The 20,598-nt window shown below is 51.2% G+C and overlaps 1 protein-coding gene across 2 annotated transcripts; it reads left to right on the top strand.

Annotated features, from left to right (window-relative positions):
- Positions 1-18,375: 18,375 nt before the first annotated feature.
- On the top strand, positions 18,376-20,199 carry HELT (helt bHLH transcription factor). Of its 2 annotated transcripts, none has more exons than XM_030311857.1 (4): positions 18,376-18,402; positions 18,821-18,925; positions 19,192-19,288; positions 19,700-20,199. In XM_030311857.1, exons 1-4 carry the CDS (start codon positions 18,376-18,378, stop codon positions 20,197-20,199), a joined length of 729 nt encoding a protein of 242 aa, XP_030167717.1. The 2 variants fall into 2 exon arrangements, with proteins under 2 accessions (XP_030167717.1, XP_030167718.1); XM_030311858.1 differs by having other exon boundaries at positions 19,703-20,199.
- The last annotated feature ends 399 nt before the right edge of the window (positions 20,200-20,598 follow it).

The raw sequence follows: 20,598 nt of genomic DNA on the forward strand, positions 1-20,598 counted from the left end.
GGTCAAAAGACAGGTATGCACGTATGTGTGTATGTGTGTGTGTGTGTGTGTGTGTGTGTGTGTGTGTGTACACACACACGCATACGTACACATACATATGATGGAGTATTACTCAGCAACCAAAAAGAACGAAATCTTGCCATTTGCAACTACATGGATGGAACTAGAGGCTATTATGCTAAGCAAAATTAGTCAGAGAAAGACAAACATCATATGACTTCACTCATATGAGGACATGAAGACACAGAACAGATGAACACAAGGGAAGGGAAGCAAAAATGATATAAAAACAGGGAGGAGACAAACAGAAGGGACTCTTCAATATGGAGAACAAACTGAGGGTTGCTGGAGGGGTTGTGGGAGGGAGGGGATGGGCTAAATGGGTAAGGGGTATGAAGGAACCTCCTCCTGAAATCATTGTTGCCTTATATGCTAACTTGGATGTAAATTTAAAAAAGAATTGTTTTTAAAGATGGGCGTGATAGCATTATTTTTAATAAGCCTGTGATCCAATTGGCTGTAAGCATTTTACTCTCATGATTAGTCTTTAATTCTTATCATAGATTATTTTTATTATTCCTAGAGTGATTCTAAGGATTTATTTTTTACCAAAGAATCAGCTTTTGGATTTGGTACTATCTTTTCCTATTTTCTAATTCATTAATTTCTGCTTCTTATCTGTGTTTTGTTCCTTATTTCCGCTTTTCTTTGGTTTCTTGTTCTCTGTTTCCTAATCCTTGAGTTGAATATGTAATTCACTCTTTCTCTTTTTTTATTCACGTATTTAGACTACATTTTCTCATGAGCTCTGCTTTATCTGTACTCTATAGGTTGCATTACTGCTGGTTTCTAGAAATTGTACAATTTTTTCTTCTACATCTTCTTTATACCAAGAACATTTAAAATTCTTTAGTGGAAAATTCCAAACATATACAGAAGTAGAGAGAATAGTGTAATGAACTCCTATGTACCCATCACCCAGCCTCAACAATTATCAATGTATGACCACTCTTGGCTCATCTTACCCCCATCCCCAGATATCATTTCCTCTTTAAATATTTCAATATGTAAATAGAGAGATTTTTAATCTCCTAGTGGAAGACACATTTTACTTCTGGCTTTATTATTATTTTCTAATGTTTATTTATTTTTGAAAGACAGAGTGTGCGTGGGGGAGGGGCAGAGAGAGAGGGAGACACAGATTCCGAAGCAGGCTGCGGGTTCCAAGCTGTCAGCACAGAGCCCAATGTGGGGCTTGAATCCACAAACCTCGAGATTGTGACCTGAGCCGAAGTCAGATGCTTAACCGACTGAGCCACCCAGGCGCCCCTCTGGCTTTATTATTAATGCCTGATTTTATTGTGTGATGATCACTGAATATTTTCTGCACTGTTTATACTCTTGGAATATCTGTAATTCACAGATATTACCCAGGCACTTAGGAAGAAGGCACATTCTTCGTTTCCAGGATAAGAGTTCAATCTCTATCAGTTAGCTCTGCCTTAATGTCACAGACTAGAAGTAATGTAGACTTGTCTTTATATTGCTTGTAATTCCTACTTTATGAACGGAGCTGCTATGTTATTCAGTTTACAACTCCTCCTTGCTACTTTATCTTCTTATAATTATACCTATTAGTATAAAAGTGCCTTTTTGGGAGAGGGGGCCTGAATTCCATTTTTTCTGATACTAAGACTGAAAGCTCTAGTTTCTTTTTATTTGTATTTGCTTTTACACTGTGGCCTGTCCTTTGTTTTCAATTTTGATGATGCCATTCTTCTAAATACCTTAGATCCTACCGAGTGTTAGCAATCCCATCGGCCAAGGTTTTTAGTTGCAAGCAACAGCATCCGCTACTGCGCTCAAAAGAAACTGAATTTGTCAAAGGCTATTAGGTAGCTTACAGCGTTTCCGGGAGAGGCAGAGAACCGGTCTGGGGGGCGATGCAGCCAGAACAACATCGCCCACCCCACCCGCCTGCTCTCAGGCATGACCCCATCACACCCGGGCACTGAGGCCACAGCCCTCACCCTGACACTGAGCAATGGAGGATTTTATCAGCCCACTGTCACTGCTGTTCTGAAGGGTACGTGTCCCGCCACCACCCTTTCCAGAAGGAGACCCCACATGGCTCTCTTCTCTGAGATTGCCTTCTTCTGACTGGTAGAATCTAGGTCCATTCTTTTTTTTTTTACTTCTTTTAAATGTTTATTTATTTTTGAGAGAGAGGGAGAGAGAGACTGAGCGTGAGTGGGGGAAGGGCAGAGAGAGAGGGAGACAGAGAACCCGAAGCAGGCTCCAGGCTCCGAGCTGTCAGCACAGAGCCCAATGCGAGGCTCGAACTCACAAACCATGAGATCATGACCCGAGCCGAAGTAGGACGCCCAACCAACTGAGCCACCCAAGTGCCCCTAGGTCCATTCTTGTGCCTGGACTTCAAGGGAAACTGGGACATTGAATTCTGGTTTCTACCTCCAGGAGAAGAATTCATAATATGATGATTCCCCCTAAATATAGGAGCCTGTATTTGCCACAAATAGGATCACTACCTTTTACAGCTACGTCAGTCTTAACCAAAAATAGTTCAAAAATCTATAACCAGATATTCCTGATACTGTATTAGATGTAGTTGTTTTTTTTTTTTTGAAAGCACGCAGGATGTTCTCTAAAAACGTCCATCCATACCTTTATCAAAAAATAACACGTGATCATAAGTTTTGCGTCTCCTTTCTTGCTCTCTTAGGATCATTTCTTCCTCCTTATTTCTATATCCACATCTCTATACTAGGCTTGCACCTTCTTACCCCGGATACTGGAATCGCTTCTGATGGCTCTCTGCCTTTTCTTTTCCTTTCTCCATGCTGTCCTACGTACTGTCCAATTCAGGCATTATGTTTTGACATCCTGGCATCAGGGTCCAGGCTTTGTATAATCTCGTGGTGCTTCCTCATTTGGCAAACGCACGCCAAGCAACGATGCCATGCAAGGCACTGTGCTTGGAGGTACAAGTCTGAGTAAGATAAAGCCACATGGTAAGGGGCCTCTCAATCCCTTGGTGAGACAGACAACCAAGCAGGAAAATGCAACATAATTTAAGGCTCTATCGCTGTGGCCCACAGGAGGAACGCTGAAAACAGCTTGGTGGTCAGAGCTCATCTAGGGAGGCTCCTGGAAGAGGTTCCCGAACAGAGTGGTGAAGGATAAAACGAATTTCCCGGGGAGAAGAGGGGTGTTGTGAGCATCTGAAACTGCCTGTGCAGAGGCACATAGAGGCAGGCACGAGGGTGCTCAGGGTTCTGAGAAAAAGCTACAAGTGCTTTTAACACAGGACTGAAGGCTGCCCGAAATAATGTAGCAGGAGAAGACCGGTATCTTAGGACAAGGTAGGACATATTGGGGAGCTGGGATGCTCTCCCTAAAGCCAAGTGAAAGCTTCTTTGCATTTTAGGAAGATCACCCTAGCAACAGGATACACAGAATGGACAGGTAGAAGTTAGCGACCGTGGGGGGCAGAGCTGGAGTCACAGACGACACCAGATTTCTGCGTTCCTTGAGTGAAAGAATTCTAAATTGAGGCTATGAGAAGAAGTGCAAATTTAGGGGAAGAGGCCAGAGTGCTGTTTTGAACATCCCAAGTTTGGGATAGCCAAGGAGTGATCACACAAGAATCCAGAAGCAGGGGAGAAACGTCTCAGGAGAGGCTGAGTGGAGCAGTGTTTCTCAGCCTTGGGCACACCTCGCCCACACCTGGAAAGCTTTGAAAAATACTGAGGCCTGGGCCCTGGGCCCAGAGCTTCTGATGTAATCGGCCTGGGTCCTGACACAGCACCCCAGGTAATTCTAATGGGCAGCCTGGGTTGAGACTCTCCAGGACAGAGAGGAGGGTACGCAGCCTGCAAGAGATGCCTCTGCTCTCTGCCCCGCGCCAGCCGGGTGACCGTGGGGAAGTCACTAGCCTTTCCCGTCCTAAGTCTCCTCCCCTAGAAAATGAAGATTGTTAACACGTCAAAGAACTGAAATTATTAAATCAAATAACATGGGTAAAGTTCCTCACCCGATTCCTGGTATGGACAACAGACCGCGCCAGGATTCACTGCGGGACCAGGTCTGGGAAGGCAGCTCTCGGCCTGCGTTCCCAAAGAGTCAGGCTTTCTGTTTAGCAGGAAGGGAAACGAGAAATCTCCCAAACCTGTAATCAAAGAAGGACACTCCTTTGTGTGTGCATGATCTGGTGGGTCACACAACAGTCTTTGGGACTTTCTATAAGAAATGGGAGGCGGCCATGGGTGGCACAGTCGGTTAAGCGTCCAACTTCAGCCAGGTCACGATCTCGCGGTCCGTGAGTTCGAGCCCCGCGTCAGGCTCTGGGCTGATGGCTCAGAGCCTGGAGCCTGCTTCCGATTCTGTGTCTCCCTCTCTCTCTGCCCCTCCCCCGTTCATGCTCTGTCTCTCTCTGTCCCAAAAATAAATAAACGTTGGAAAAAAAAAAAAAAAAAAAAAAAAGAAATGGGAGGCGGCCAGGTGACTCAACACTCCATCAAGGCTCCGGCAGCCATGACTCTCAGTTAGGATAGGACACCGGGTGGGGGCTTATGGGAGACAGACCACAATGACCATAGGTGCATATTCATTCAGGCTCCAAGATCTCTGAGAAAACTTGAGATCGTAAGGTTAAAAATAACCTGAAAGGACTTGAGTGAATTGCCCTTGGAAAACGTGGTCTGTTCTCTAGTACGCCCATAGGGATGTTTGGCTTAAAGGAAGCCAGCTGTATATAGCTCAGTGCATTCACTTCCTTCTTTGTCTTTGCTTCTATCGTAATGATTCTTATCGGAACATGTGTACCTGCAAGACTGCTCTCGTACGCAAGATACGTACAATAGCTGAATCAGATGTACATTGTTGACATGCTTTGCTAAGCTTCCGTTGTTGATCACTGCTGATCTGTTTTTCCTGAAAATGTGTATAAGGAGATGTACAATGAACCTCGGTACCTCAGGCTGTTGGCTCGAGGTCCCCTGTGCCTCTCTATACTGTCGTCTCTGTTTCTCAGTTCCTTCGCCGCCCCAGGTCCAAGGCCCTTTGATGTCAATGGGGCAGGGGTGCCTGGGTGATTCAGTTGGTTAAGCCACCGACTCTTGGTTTTGGCTCATGTCATGACCTCTTGGTTTTGTGGGTTCGAGCCCCATGTCGGGCTCTGTGCTGGCAGCACGGAGCCTGCTTGGGATTCTCTCTCTCCCCCTCTCTCTCTCTGCCTCTCCCCCACTCATGCTCTCTCTCAAAATAAATCAATTAGTTAAAAAAAAAAAAAAAAGACGCGACGCTGGGAGTGCAACAAATTCATTCATTCATTCACTCACGAAAGTGTCAGAAAAATATTCGGGAAGCACCACTGTGCACCAGGCAGGCATCTACTAGGAATTCCTGCATTCTGTAACCAAAGTGACTGAGTCCCTACCGTGTGCCCAATGCCACACTAAGTTCTGAGGAAATAATAAATAATAAATAAGAGATGTTCTAGAGCCCTGAAGCAAACAGATCCTTCTCCTGGAGATCTGCCTGGTCTGTCCCCTCCCCAGCATCCCCACAGTCACCACCATAGGCACCCTGTTATTTCTCTCCTGGGTTTTGGCAAGGACCCCTCACTCTTTCCCTGCCACTGGTAGCGAGCTCCCCCTGTCCATTCTACCAGTTACAGACTATTTATCAAATAGTCACTCAAAAACGGTTAAATAACTATGTGATTATGTGTCACAAGTACATGTTGCTATGGGACTGAATATTAGGCTTCAACCAAATAGAAAAGCCAGGAGGGCTTCGCTGAGGCAGTGATAAGCAAACAGAGAAGGGGAGCAGCGAGGAGACTTCTCAGGCCTTGCCCACCTGCCCAGGGGCTCCTCAGTAGCCCCGCACTCTGCCTCACACACTCCCTCAGCCTGAACTGCCTTGCCCCCGGCTCAGTCCCCGGCCATCCCATGCCCACATCCTCCTCGGGGTCCCTCCTGACCACGCCCTGCTCCCCAACCACCTCCCCTCCATTGTGTGTCTACCGCCCACCATCACCCGTCTACCCACAGACCTCTGATTCCTCACTGCAAGGGCCTCTCTCAGAAGACCGAGTCTCTCAGGTGTGTTTACCACTGCACCCAGCAGCTAACACAATTCCAGGTGCACTGGTCCCGGGTGAGAGAAACAGAAGCAACAGGGTGTGTGTGTGTACAAGGGAGACAGAGGTTTTTAAGGAACTGGCCCATGCAATCACGGAGCCTGACAAGTCCCCACCTTGCAGAGGAGTGGCAGCCGGACCCAGTACCCAGGTCTCCTGGCGCAAGGCCTCTGCCAGTAGCTGTGCGCAAACATCGCAGTGGGGACCGCCTGAGAAGCCATAAAGGGCCCCTCGCAGAACTTGCTTCCTCGTGAGCTGCGCTGCAGGGACCCCACGCCCTGCCCTAGTAAGCAGAGGGGACCCTGCGTATGCCGCAAGACAAAGAATTCAGGAGGCTTCCAAGGCTCTGGTGTCAGGACCCAGGGGTTTCCTCCCGGCAGCGTGAGGCCTCCAACAGCCGCGCCAGCCCCTCCGGGTCACGTGGCTGATGTGAGCGTGCAGCGCTAAACTCCGCTTTGCAAGACTCAATCCTGCGCTTCCATCTCCTGAACAAATAGAAGCAAGTCCACCAACCCATCTCTCTTCCTCTTGCCCTCCTTTCTTTCAACGTTTCCTGAATACGTTCTGCCCTGTGCCAGATGCTAGGAACACAAAGACGAATAAGCCAGGATCCCCAAGATCCCCGTCTCGGAGAGTTCACGTTTCAGCGTGTTGGTGTGGCGGGGCTGTGACAGGGGCTCTGTGCCAGGCATACCTGCCCCTTTGCCTACACTTCACACATGACCGGTCTCCCGGGCAGCCCTTCGTATGAGCTGACTGCCTGGTCACTAATATCCTTGTCTACCCCTTCCAATTTATACATAAAAATACTGTGGCCGGAGAGAGGAGGCACCCTGGCAGGACGTAGCTGGTCTCTGAACAGCAAGGCCAAGGCAGACTAATGTCTTTTTAAGCCAGCAGCCCACGTGTCGGTCTTTGCCATAGAGGTTGTTGAATAGTTCCAACCACTAGAGGGCATCAACCACCCCCCCCCCCCCCCCATCCGTCCAAACCTGCCCAGCACCGGTGACCGCTCCCAGAACTAGAATCCTAGTTAACACCTGGTGCCTTTTCTCAGAACGAGCTTTGCAAATCAGGCAAGCTTTGAACAGAGCATAGACTTTACTCTTGAGCCAATAAGAAGGTAAGGGGTGACAGAATCAACTGTCCTAATACAAAGAAAAAAGGGCCACGGACTGACTGACTAATAAATATATCAGAACCAATGACAAAGGATTTTTAAAAACCTATGCTCATTATCCTATACATCTATCAAATTCACATCAGATAACCACAACACAACCTCACGTTATCGATGATCCATTGTATAACAGTGATATCAAATAAAAGCCAGATTATGTGCATCAGAATCACCTACTTTTTTTTTTTTTTTTTAAGATACAGATCCCAGGACCACACCATGGGAAATTCTTTTTTAATAAGCCTGGAGTGGGACCCAGGGATGTGTATCGTCAAAAAGCTTTTGGTGTGTAAAAGAGCTTAGAAGCCATTGATATGTAATTGGAGTCTCAGAATGTGGAGAGAGAAAGTTGAATTCAAATGTCATAGGACTGTGGGTCATCTTTGCACTTTGGGGGGCTGTAAGAGGGAGAACAAGTCTACGAGGTCACTGGGCATTCTGAGAATTGCCTTCCTGCTTGGTGAAGCAGTAGCCACATTCGGTTGTTGGAAGGTGGGCGTGAGTTTCGTAGCTGAGAAGTCTTCTTCCAAGACTTCTGATCTCAGTGGGATCGAGGTTACAGCAAAGCCAGGCATCCTGCTGGAAAGGGTGCTGGTGTTACAGTTAGGTCAGCCTCGTTTGTATCCAGTTCTACCATTTAATGGTTTCATGCCCTTGGGTTAAATCTCCTTGACCTCTCCATACCCTTGTTTCTTATCTGCAAAATGAACATGATACTCACCTCACTGTGGGGATTAAAGGAGCAAAGATCTGCAAAGCACTTAGTTGGGGGAGGAGTACCGTGCGTGGGCGGGAAGGGTGCTGGCTACCTGCAGACCATTATTATAGGCAGCCTGTGAGAACGAACAGGACAGCACCACCACAGCCCCCTGCAAGGTGCCAGTGGCCTGGGCTCCCTGTGGATCTATACTACACAGACAAACCTCATGGCCCCTGTTGGCAGTTTATGGAGAGGATGGTCTTCTCTGGCACGTGGTCTGAATTCATCACCTGATATCCTCACGACACTCCTTCTCGGAATATCTCCTTCTGGAACCATCTGTACCCTTGTTCCTGGGAATCCTAGCAGCTCTCTGAGCCCTTCTCCTTCCCTTCCGGTGACTCCTTCCTGGTTGATGGCCTTCTCCCTCTCCTTGCCTGTGAGCATCTCCCAGGATTCTATCCTTGGCCCCCTGCCCTTCTCCTTCTCCTTCAAGCTTTTAAGTGACTTCATCCCCTGTCATGGTCTGTTGGTCCCTGTACACGGACACCACTCTTTTTATCTCTGAGCCTCAGTTTCATATCTCATCTGTCTTCTGGTTGCCCAGTTATGAATGTCCATATGAGCTCTAAAATTTATATGCCCCAAATTAAATCAGTCATTGTCTCCTATACCTTCTGCCCCATAAGCACACCCCCTTTATATGTTCCCCTTATTGCTAATCTCAGTGGGGTCACCGTGTAGTCAAGTACCCAAATCAGAAATCCAGCAATAATCTTGGCCACTCTTCTCCTGCCAGGTTTAATCCTTCCCCAGGCCCTGCTGATTTTCTCTCTCAAACATGTTCAGCCATCTCGAACTCTCATGCGGGACCTCAACACCTTTACCTCAACCTGTGACAGAAGTTAAACTACTTTATGCTGAGTCTGCCCCCGGCCCCGATCCATGACTGCCTCTCCACTCATTCCCTAACACAGTTCTCCTCACAGTCCCTGGTCTAGGAAGACTACACTGTGGTTTCCCCAAAACAGAAAGCCATTGCACACCCCTGTGCCACTCCTCTTACCGAGAGCACCCCTTCCACCTGGACTTTGCCCAGGTACCTCTGACTCACTGTGGTGGGTTGAATGGTGGCTTCCCCAAATTTAGTTCCACCTAGACTTGCGGTCGTTACATTATTTTGCAAAAGGGTCTTTGTTCATGTAATTAAGTTAAGGATCTCGAGAGGAGATCATCCTGGATTATCCAGGTGGGCTCTGAATCCAATGACAAATGTCCCTTTAAGAAGACAAGGAGAGGGGCGCCTGGGTGGCGCAGTCGGTTAAGCGTCCGACTTCAGCCAGGTCACGATCTCGCGGTCTGTGAGTTCGAGCCCCGCGTCGGGCTCTGGGCTGATGGCTCAGAGCCTGGAGCCTGTTTCCGATTCTGTGTCTCCCTCTCTCTCTGCCCCTCCCCCGTTCATGCTCTGTCTCTCTCTGTCCCAAAAATAAATAAACGTTGAAAAAAAAAAATTAAAAAAAAAAAAAAGAAGACAAGGAGAGTCACATGGACAACCACGTGAAGACAGAGGCAGAGAGCAGAGTGATGCTGCCCCAAACAAAGGACCGTCTGTGCCACAGGGAGCTGGAGGAGACAAGGAACAAAATCTCCCCTGGAGTCTTCAGAGGGTGCAGGGTCCTGCCGACACCTCGATTTTAGACTAGAAGCTTCCAAAACTAAGAAAATTAATGTCCATGTTTTAAGTTACCGAGTTTGGGACAGCCCTAGGAAATAATACACTCGCCCTGCAGAACCCTGTTCATTCATCATCTCCTCCAAAAAGTCCTCTCTGAGTGCCTTTTACCATCACCCGCCTCCTGCCAGCTTGTATCAGACACCCTTCCTGGGTCTGCCTCACTCAATAGTGTCCTAAAGGCACAAAGTGAGTTCTGTTCCCCATTGCCGGATGAGGGCGCGGCACGGATCCGGGAAGACAGCAGGCACCGCACCAGATCAACACCGAGGATCTCAGCCCCTGCACACCAACTAGGCTCCAGGCATGATGGCAAGAACTTAAAAAATGTTACTTCGGGGCGCCTGGGTGGCGCAGTCGGTTAAGCGTCCGACTTCAGCCAGGTCACGATCTCGTGGTCCGTGAGTTCGAGCCCCGCGTCAGGCTCTGGGCTGACGGATCAGAGCCTGGGGCCTATTTCCGATTCTGTGTCTCCCTCTCTCTCTGCCCCTCCCCCGTTCATGCTCTGTCTCTCTCTGTCCCAAAAATAAATAAACGTTGAAAAAAAAAAATTAAAAAAAAAAAAAAAATGTTACTTCATGGAGTCCGCTCAATAGAGCCTAGGAAGCAGGTATCATCTCTGCTTCACAGATGCAGAAGTTGAGGTGCAGCAACGGACCCGAAACCCTTGCATAAGCAGGGTCAGGATTTACATCCAGGTCTCCTTGACACACAGGCCCTGGTGAGCAGGAGTATGGCATTTTCAAAAGAGCAGCGGCCAACTGTTGGAGGGGCGCCTGGGTGGCTCAGGCTGTTAAGCGTCTGACTCTTGATTACCGCTCGGGTCGTGATGTCACGATTCGTGAGTTTGAGCCTCACATCGGATTCTGCTCTGGCAGCGTGGAGCCTGCGTGGGATTCTCTGCCTCCCTCGCTCTCTGCCCCTCCCCCACTCTCTTATGCTCTCTCAAAAATAAACAAACATGAAAAGAAATTTTTCCAAGAAAAAGGATGTTGGAGAAGGGTAGGGAAGGGAAAGGTTGAGTCTTTCTTTTTAAGTCTATTTATTCATTTTTGAAAGAACGAGTGGAGGAGGGGCAGAAACCCCAAAATGGGCTCTGTGCCAAGAACAGTGAGCCCAATGTGGGCCTCAGACTCACAAACCGTGAGATCATGACCTGAGCCTAAGTCAGATGCTTAACTGGACTGAGCCGCCCAGGCAATTCTTGCTTTATTCTTAATTAGCTAGTTTTGAGACAGAGCCATTGTGTGTGTGTGTGTGTGTGTGTGTGTGTGTGTGCGCGCGCGCACACGCACGTGTGTATTATACACATGTATATGATAACAAGGGTGTAGGTTACAAATTAAAGATGATGTAACATACACCAGGTTATAATGCAGCATAAATAAGTGACTGCAGCTTTAATCCTGAAGCCTGGGACAAGGGGTCCTGTGACGGCAAAGGGGTAAGAAAGCATGAAGAGGGAGAAGGGGAAATGGACAGAAGACAGGAAGGCGGAGGGGTAGCTCTGCTAAGTTTGGAAACAGAACATGCCTTTTTGTTTATTTTTAACTTTTTAAATGTTTATTTATTCTGGAGAGAGAGAGAAAGAGTGCCAGCGGGGAAGGGGCAGAGAGAAAGAGGAAGACACAGAACCAGAAGCAGGCTCCAGGATCCGAGCTGGAAGCACAGAGCTCGATGTGGGGCTTGAACTCACAAACTGCAAGATCATGACCTGACCCGAAGGCGGACGCTTAACCAACTGAGCCACCCAGGTGCCTCCAGAGCGTGCCTTTCTTTTCTCCTCTCCCCCACGTCCTCTGGTCCATGCCTCTGCTCCTCTCCTGGCCTTGCCCCAGGACATCAGTGTGCCTGCTGTCTTAGCTCCCACTATGGTACCTCACCAGGAACAGGAGCTGAATAAAGGCCCCCAGAGGCATCCACTCCTGGAGCCTCTGAATGTTACAAATGTTACCGAAAAGAGAGAGGGGAGGGGGGGAGGGGAGGGGAGGGAAGCCAGGGATGCTGGCAGGCACCAAGCTGAAAAGGCAAGAGAGACTCTGCTCTAGACCTCCCAGTGGAAGCATGGCCCAGCTGATGCCTGATTTCAGACCAGGGCCGCTGATTTCAGATTTCTGACCTCCAGACTGCGCGAGAATAAACTTCTCTTGTTTTGAGTTTAGGGTAATTTGTGGCAATTTGTTACAGCAGCCACAGGAAAGGAATAGAGCAGGTCTTCCAAAATTATCTCAGTCACAACTTACTTTCTTGACAGCATCCTTTAATTTGGGGTTACAGAAGATCAAAATCGAGTTATGCCAAATCACCACAAGACGAGTCCCTAATGCTCTAAGAGGCAGTGAAGTTTTTAAAGGGAAGGATTTAGAATTCCTGAAATTCATGTCTAATCGGTAAGATTAATGTAAAGAAACAGCATGGCTCCTTCTTGTCACACGTGAGAATTTATAGATTCTTCAAAAATTCTACCTTTGTTCCCAGTGGCTCCAGTGTCACCCCATCCATTGCCTGGCACACAGTGAATGCTGGATCCGGTGGTGAATGAATGTAGAGGACAGGGAGGAAGGGGAGGAACCTGGCCGTCACCTGCATACACAGATCAGGTGACCCGCCCTCAGATCTCTGCTACTTGAGTACGGCCCCATACAATGGAACGGTTATTAACATTCCTGTAACTGACATTTCTCCCTAACCTGAATCTTTCCCCCAAGTTCTCTGTCATGTATTGTAATTTACGAGAATTTCTTATTTTCAGTATCCTGTACCTCTAGTTTTGTGTGCAAATTTACCCTGGAGACATGAAATCTTTATGCTATAGAAAGAGCCATAGCTCCTGGATAGCATATGCTATAGAAAGAGCCATAGCATCCAGGGATAACTTCTGGATGGCCACTCAAGTTAATCAAGAGCAAAAAGCTGTAATCATTAGCCCCAGAGAAAGCCAGCTGCCTAGAATAATCAAAGCCCATAAGGGACACCATTCACAGCATCTGCACCATACTTTTCTAAGTAATGTTAACATCAACACATGGAAAGCAACAGCCTCATCCATCCTGCAATCTCCCTAAAAGTATTCTTCCTCAATAGTTAGATCTATACATCCCCTGGTTCTTGTAGTTCTCTCAAAAGTCCAGAAAATAAACGGTGAAATACGACAGCATGGGGTCCCGAGAGAGATCGCCTGTAGCATTAGCTCTAGCACTGATGCCGAAATAATTCTCGGAACGCCTCTCCCAGTTTTTCTTCATTCAACAAAACTACGTTGCAACACCACATGTGAAAGCATCTACTACTTTCAAATCCTGGAGGGACAAGCAGGAAATAAATCCTTGCATATAGCGGACAGGGCTTGAGGGAAGTACTGTAAATACTCTATAGAATATTTGAAAAGGCAGAGCTACAAGGCCCCCTGTGTTCATGGCAAGCCTTGAGCTGCGACCTCATTCACCAAAGACTATCCGGTACTCTATCTAGACACAGAGGGGCACCTGGGTGGCTCAGTGGGTTAAGTGCCCAACTTCAGCTCAGGGGACGAGCTCACGGCTTGTGAGTTCTAGCCCCGCATCCGGCTCCGTGCTGACAGCACAGAGCCTGCTTTGGATTCTCTGTCCCCCTTTCTCTCTGCCTCTCCCCGGCCTGTTCTCTCACTCTCTCAAAATAAATAAAAGCTTTCGAAACAGAAAGCAAACAACTGCTTCAGAGACCAGAACAAAGGAGATAAAGCCCTGGGAAATCTATGACGAATCTAGGTTTCCTGAGTCTCTGGACTGCTTTCAGAGAAAGCGGGCACCTTCTGTCCTCATGGTTGGAGAGGTCGAAGTTATTCCCGAAGTTATCATCTTCACCTGGCTGTGCCAATAAGCACCGTCCCTTCCACGTAACTTCCTGTTGACCTCATTACTGAATTGAGGATACTATCGGTGGTCAGACGGGGTGAGGAATCAGGGACGCTGATTAAGGAAAAGTCCAGAGAAGTTGTCAGCCCAACAGGATACCTGATGAACACCAGCTAGAACAAACAGTGGCGGTGATGGTTGTGTTGGGGCTACTGGACTGGGGCCATCAACACAATATTTTCTTCTTTCTTAGAGTACAAGCCCATGGCCCTGTCTACTTGATATTCCCAGCTTCTGACTCCTGTCAGTGCTCACAACATGCTGTTATCACAGGACCTGTGAGAAGTGGCAGCACCGGAGGGAGGCTCAAGGACACAGCTGACGCCTCTGATGGCAATCACACCCGCCAGAGGCAGCAGGATGTTCTGCAAAATGCTCTCCGCCATGCGAAATCAGTGTCCCCGACGGGACTCTCCTTCACAATAACAGAGAGTAAACAGAAAGAGTTGGCCGTGGAGGTCACACGGCAAATCCACCAACAGTGAGACACCTTGTGACAGCTTGCTGTGCACAGCTGGGCATTGCCAGTCCCCTCCATGCTGCTCAGATCCTCCCACGGTAAAATGGTGTATTGGATGTAATGGTCTTTCAGGCTCCTTTCAGAGGAAGCATCCTGCCATCCCACGTCCTGTGACGCTACTCACTTCAAAAATACAGCCTAGGAATTCGGTTCCCTTCATGCCTTGTTTGCGGATACCTGAGAAGCACAGGTGGGTCAGCCATAGCTGTGTTTTCTCTACTCTCTGACGAGACCCACATTTTCTCACTTGATTAAATCCCCAGTCCCATTAATGCAACTGGAAAAACCTGTACTGGAGGGGAGCATTGGAGGGAGAGATTCGGAATCACCCAGAACACTTTGTCTTAGAGCAATTTGGCTGAAATTACCAAATACCCAGTACATTTTTCCCCCTTTCTATTCATTTCCCCTTCCCCATTCCCAAACCCATAAATCCTTGACTTCGAGAATTCGAAAGAAACACAAAAGAATCCATCTTTTGGTGTTTAGAAGCTACAGGTCAGCTCTATAAAAAAAAAAAGTAATAGTAAAAATAACAATATTAGCAACAGTAATAAGCATTCTGCCTGTGATTGGGGTATTCTCCAACAATGGCCTTTAGACACCAGGAGTCTATGTGCAGACTAACATTTAATTAGCATTGTCTAATTCCTAAGTAGTCTTCCTCGTTTTGCTTCAATGCTCAAGTCTGAATCACTCCAAGCGACTACGATGTTAAGAGGTGTCTGCACTTAGAGCCTTTTTCCATCTCCCAAGCACAGAGAGGACCCAGGTGGCCAGCAGGCACCAGGTGATGTCACCTGGGGGGGGGGCATACAATGTCCCAATCATTTGCCCAGTTCAGGTCAAGTGAACATACTTCAGGAGAAAGTTCTGTGGCCTTTTCAGGAAAGTGAGGCTTTCTCAGAGATGAGAAAAAATATGAAACAAATTAAAATATCACACAACAGCACTAACCCCACTGCAGAAGAGACTTCTGGGCCAAATGAAGCCATTACCCCAGCACTTCAGCCTGATTGGAGATGCCTCGCCTATATTTACTTATTTCAGTGGCCACACTGTGACCTAGTAGATACGCTGATTACGTCCATTTCACAGAAGAGGACGCTGAGGCCCAGCCCAATGTCTGGCCCAGCTGGTGGGGGTGGAGCTGGGATGTGAGGGACTGTAGGCTCTGGCACCCACAGGGCCTCACGACCCTGCTTAGTGGAAACTCGGTCAAGATCAGGGAACACCATGGCCATCCTGGAGAGGAGGTTGAGGAATGATGGCCTTGAGGGTCCTGGCGCCCCAATTTCTGGCAGTGCCATTGGAGCCTTCAGGCCCGGAGAGAAAACAGTCGTAGCCTCACCTTGAACCTGGAGCGGCGTTTCCGGTCTCCCAGAAAGGGCTGCAGCCGCTGGGGGACTTGGTGAGGGATGCGCGCGCCTGCCCCCCACCTCCACCCACCTACCTACCCACCTTCACTTGCCTCCCCGCCTCCAATCCCCAAGCCACACGCGGGTACTTACCGCCCTGGAGCCCAGCTCCGCGAGCAACCACGAGAAATTAAACAGTTCGCACAGAATGAAATTTGGCCCGTGGAAGGTGCCTGCAGCTGGCGGTTAACACCAGCAGTAAGAGGATCAACTCCTAGTCCGCTGGCTTAAAAGGGGGGGTGGGTGGGGTGAGAAGTGTGCGCGTTCCCTTTTACCCATTCACGTTAGTTAATTTGGATGATAAGGGTTCGTGTTTAATCCCTTTGTGTGCGAGTGAATATACTGAAATCGACAACCCCTGAGAGGGCACCGGCGGCTGGCAGAGCAACCTGCGCGGGAGGGTGCGGGTCGTGTCCAATCTGGCGTGAAGCAGAAAAGAACCGTCCCAAGGAGACTGAGAGCGAGACGGAGAGGGAGACCCCAGGGGTGCGTGGTGCCGACCGGGCCCCACAGCTCCCAGGCCGCGGCGGGTGGGCCGCTCTCTTCCCCAAGGCCCAGCACCCCGGGCCCGCCTCTGCGCCCTAGGAGCTCCCCAGGTCCCACCGGCGAGCGGGGCTCCTCCTTAGCCACCTCTGCCGAGGACCAACGACACCCCAGGGAGAGCTCGGGCCCTGCCACGGTCCAGCAGAGCGGAGAGAATTTAGGCGAGGTGCGGAGCAGAAAAGGAGGGAAGGATATCTAAGGAGAGGGCTTGGTTGTTCTCAGATGGAACAGATCAGAAAAAGGTGAGAGCTCGGTGGCCCTAGAGCAGGTCGTAAAACAAAAGCCATTTTTATAGTTTCCATCTGCGAGAAAGCTCACACGCCACCCATACCCCGCACGCCTGGAGACCCCAGAGTGCGGGTCCGAGGCAGCAACTGCGAGCGAGCCCGGTGGGTGGGGGAGGAGGCCCCCGGCCGCCGGCCAGGCTGCCCGCAGAGGCGCGGGAGGCGGTAGGAGTTCCCAGCCGCCGCCGCCCCCCTCCTTCCCCTCGGGCCCGTCCAGCAAATTTCCTCCCTCGTTTCTGTTGGTGCCTTCCCTCCCTCCTCCTCCCCCCGATATATTCGCTCTCTAAAACCATAAAAAAGAGATCAACTTCCCTAACTTCACGGAGCCCTTTTCAGTGACAAATATTGATGCCCAAAGTGTCTGCGCTCTCCCGCCCCCAAACGTTAAGAAAAGGCGCCCGCGAAAGGGGGACATAAAAAGTTAACAATGCTGTGAAAATATGTTTGCAGAAAATAGACAATCGTTGGATTAAACGTATTCAAGTATGAAATAATGCCTTTTTGTGTCAAAACTTGGGCGATGGGCGGGTACAAAAGTTCCCTGTGGCAGCTACTTGCTCCCTTTGTGAGCCGTGCGCTTTGGCGTCTCCACTTGGGCGCATTACTCAGAGCCCTCTAAGCGCGATTGTTTCTCCCTTTCTAATGACATTTACCGGATCAAAACATGCTGTTAATTCGATCAGAAGGCTTCACCCTCCCTGACAAAGCCACAATAATTTCTCCTGAAGTTTGTTAAATTGACCAAAATTAGGCAAATGAATAGGGGTCTGTAGGCGCCCCCTCTCGCAGGTGACGTCGCATAATGCTCGCCTGGGCCAGCTGCATTCCCCCTTTTCTTCTCGGCCCACTCTTCTCCGTGTTGCCCCCCAATCCTCCCACCACCCCCCCTCACACACACACACACACACACACGCACACACACACGCCTGCCTGTCTCTCCTCCCCCCACCCTCTGGCATTATTAAAATTTAGCCCAATGAAACTATTCATACATTTCAATGGACATTTTCGTATAGGATAATAGGCTACAAATTGGGCCTCTTTCCCCCCGCGAAGAGAGAGCCCGAGGGGGGGAGAAAAGAAAGCAAGCGACGTGGTCAGGGAGTCGGGGGGAGCGTCGCGTGCCAGAGACCGGCGGGAGGGGCGAGGCGAGGCGGGAGCCTCGTGTGCCAGCCGCAGCCCCACACCTGCCGGGATGTCCGGACAAATAAAGCGGTGTAAACAAAAAGGGGGGAGATGGACGTGTCACCAAGTCGTGTGAGAAAAGCCTGGGAACAAACGGGGCGCCTCCGTCTCCAAGAGCTCTCCCTTGAACCCGGCGGAACAGCCTATTAAAGGCTTACTTAATTACTTTAATGACTCTGGACAGGCTTTAAAACGCACTCGGCGCTGGGACTGCGGGCTTGCTGGGATTTGTAAACAGGCAATCGTGTGAGACTCAGCGGTGGGACTAAAGGAGGCTACACTGTTTTTGTGAGGGTCCTCGCCCCCCGGTGCCCGCGGCCGCTGCGCCCCTGCGCTCTGCGCCTGCTGCAGGCGCTCGCTCGCCCGCCGGCCCCAGTTTACCGCCTCCTTTTCCCGCCGGGGCTGTTGCCATGCAAATGTTATTCCCCCGCCGATCACGTGTCCTTTGAAGGGCCACGTGGATTAACAAAGCTGATCTGCCCCCAGCTCGCCCCCCTCGGCTGCTAATTTTTTTTTTTCTTAACTTCTTTAAAACTGATCTTGAATGCATACATCCCCCCAAACGCAGCTCCCCTAATCCTATAGAATAATTCAACTCGTGAATGCACTTGGAGCCCTAGATGACCGCTTTATAAGGCAGCCCCTCGGAGTTGGGAGGCTGCAGTCTACCTGGGACACTCGAGGAGGCACACGAGGCGGAAAGTGGACGGGTGACTCGCGCCACCGCCTCTCCCGAGGGCGCGTCCTGACCAGGATGTCAGACAAGCTTAAGGAACGCAAAGTGAGTCGGCTGAGCCCAGACAGCCCTTGCGCCCCACTGGTGGGGGCGTCTGACTCCCGGAGCCGCCACCTGGCTGGACCGACGGCAGGCACACGGGACTCTCGTGCGGAGGAAGCTTGAGTGGTTTGGGCGGGGAACGAGGACAGAGAGAGGAGCTTCCTCAACTCGGGAGGCCGGTGGCCACCTCCCCAGTGCCCTGGCGCTCAGCTGGACTGCGTGGCCCAAGCCGGGCGGGCGGGTGGCCGGAAAAGGAGCGCACTGGTGCGGGCGTGAGAGGGCAGGGCTCCTCTGACCCCCGTCCGGGGGGAGTCCCTGGGCCGCGTTGGGGGCTGGGAAGACAGTTGACACGCAGCTGCAGCCATGCCTTTGACGACTCCCTGGGCAACACTATCCTAAATGTACAAACCTCTGTTCGCAGAGAACCCCTGTTTCCCACAAAGTGATAGAAAAGCGGAGGAGGGACCGGATAAACCGCTGCTTGAACGAGCTGGGCAAGACGGTACCCATGGCCCTGGCGAAGCAGGTAACGTCAGAGGCCGAGCTAACAGAGCCAGGCGCTGGGGATCCTCCGCTGCCACGCTCGGCAGGGATGCAGGGAGTCTGGAGACGGAGAGGCCTTTGCAGCGGCCTCTTCTCCCCGGGGGTCGAGCGCTGGGCGAGCCCCAGGCGGCCCTCGCGCGGATCCGCCCCAGCGCCTGCTCGCTGCCCGGGATAAAGCCGTGCACCCAGCCTGCCCGCGTTGGCTTGCGCCCGCTGGGTCGCTGCGAGGAGCTCTTCCTCCTTTTGCAGAGTTCCGGTAAGCTGGAGAAGGCGGAGATCCTCGAGATGACCGTTCAGTACCTGAGGGCCCTGCACTCCGCTGATTTTCCCCGGGGAAGGGAAAAAGGTGGGCGCGGGTTGGACAAAGGGGAACCTGGGCGGGGAGCGTTCGCCACACTGGCACTTGGGGCCGGGAGTGGGGGTCAAAGGGTCCTCGTGAGAGGTCTCCACTCTGGATGCGGCCCGAGGGGGTTGGGGGCGGGCCGAGGTTCTACGTAAGCAAGGGGACAGGAGGACAGGTTTCTGGGGATGCTGGTTCCGTCCCCTCCTCTCAGGTGGGGAAGGGTGGGGTCAGGCTCTTAAGGAAAAGGAGTTCTTTTGCTTTCGCTGTTCCGGTCTCCAGACTGGGGGTAAGGGAGGACAGGCCTCAAATGGGATCTCGGGCCAGAAAACGTGACGGGAGGGTGCCTCGGGCTCCCGGTGGGGAAGGGGCTGCTCATGGTTTTTTTCCTTCCTGCGGGTTTGCCCGCCGCTCCAGCAGAACTGCTAGCAGAGTTCGCCAACTACTTCCACTACGGCTACCACGAGTGCATGAAGAACCTGGTGCATTATCTCACCACCGTGGAAAGGATGGAGACCAAGGACACCAAGTACGCGCGCATCCTCGCCTTCCTGCAGTCCAAGGCCCGCTTGGGCGCCGAGCCCGCCTTCCAGCCGCTGGGTTCGCTCCCGGAGCCGGAATTCTCCTATCAGCTGCACCCAGCGGGGGCCGAGCTCACGGGCCACAGCCCCGGGGAGGCCTCCGTTTTCCCGCAGGGCGCCGCCCCCGGGCCCTTTCCCTGGCCGCACGGCGCGGCCCGCAGCCCGGCGCTGCCCTACCTGCCCGGCGCGCCGGTGGCGCTCCCGAGCCCCGCGCAGCAGCACAGCCCCTTCCTGACGCCCGTGCAGGGGCTGGACCGGCACTACCTCAACCTGATCGGCCACGCCCACCCCAACGCCCTCAACCTGCACCCGCCCCAGCACCCCCCGGTGCTCTGACGCCGCCTCGCCCGCCAGGGTTCTCCGCGCGCGCCCTGCGCGACGTAGGAAAAACACCGTACGTTGTACAGATGTAAATAGTGTGCCAACAAGAAAGCTGGGTGGGGGAAGGTCAAGAGCAAATTAGTCTCCTGAAGGATCTCCCCCTGGCAATAAACGTTTTCTGATAAAGACCCAAGAGATGGATTTCTTTGTTACCTTCTGCTCCTCCACAACCACCCTCGGAGGTGCCCGAGGGCGAGCGCCTGAGAGAGCCCAGGTGACGGTCATCAGTACTTGGGGGCGGGAGGCGCTGCGAGGTCCGGGGCGGGGGGGGGGGGAGCCTAAACGGAGCGTCGCTTCGGGGCGGGAATTCGGGGCTCCCTCCCCTCACCCGACTGGAGCGCGTCTTGGGCATTT

Source organism: Lynx canadensis, chromosome B1 (assembly GCF_007474595.2).
Source record: "Lynx canadensis isolate LIC74 chromosome B1, mLynCan4.pri.v2, whole genome shotgun sequence".
NCBI classification, from domain to species: domain Eukaryota; kingdom Metazoa; phylum Chordata; class Mammalia; order Carnivora; family Felidae; genus Lynx; species Lynx canadensis.

What these genes read in the sequence shown, in the direction of transcription:
- HELT (XM_030311857.1), top strand. Translation starts at nt 18,376, where the DNA reads ATGTCAGACAAGCTTAAGGAACGCAAA. An exon ending in ACAAGCTTAAGGAACGCAAA is followed by an intron (nt 18,403 to 18,820) that starts GTGAGTCGGCTG and finishes CTCTGTTCGCAG; the next exon opens with AGAACCCCTGTTTCCCACAA. An exon ending in CCATGGCCCTGGCGAAGCAG is followed by an intron (nt 18,926 to 19,191) that starts GTAACGTCAGAG and finishes CTCCTTTTGCAG; the next exon opens with AGTTCCGGTAAGCTGGAGAA.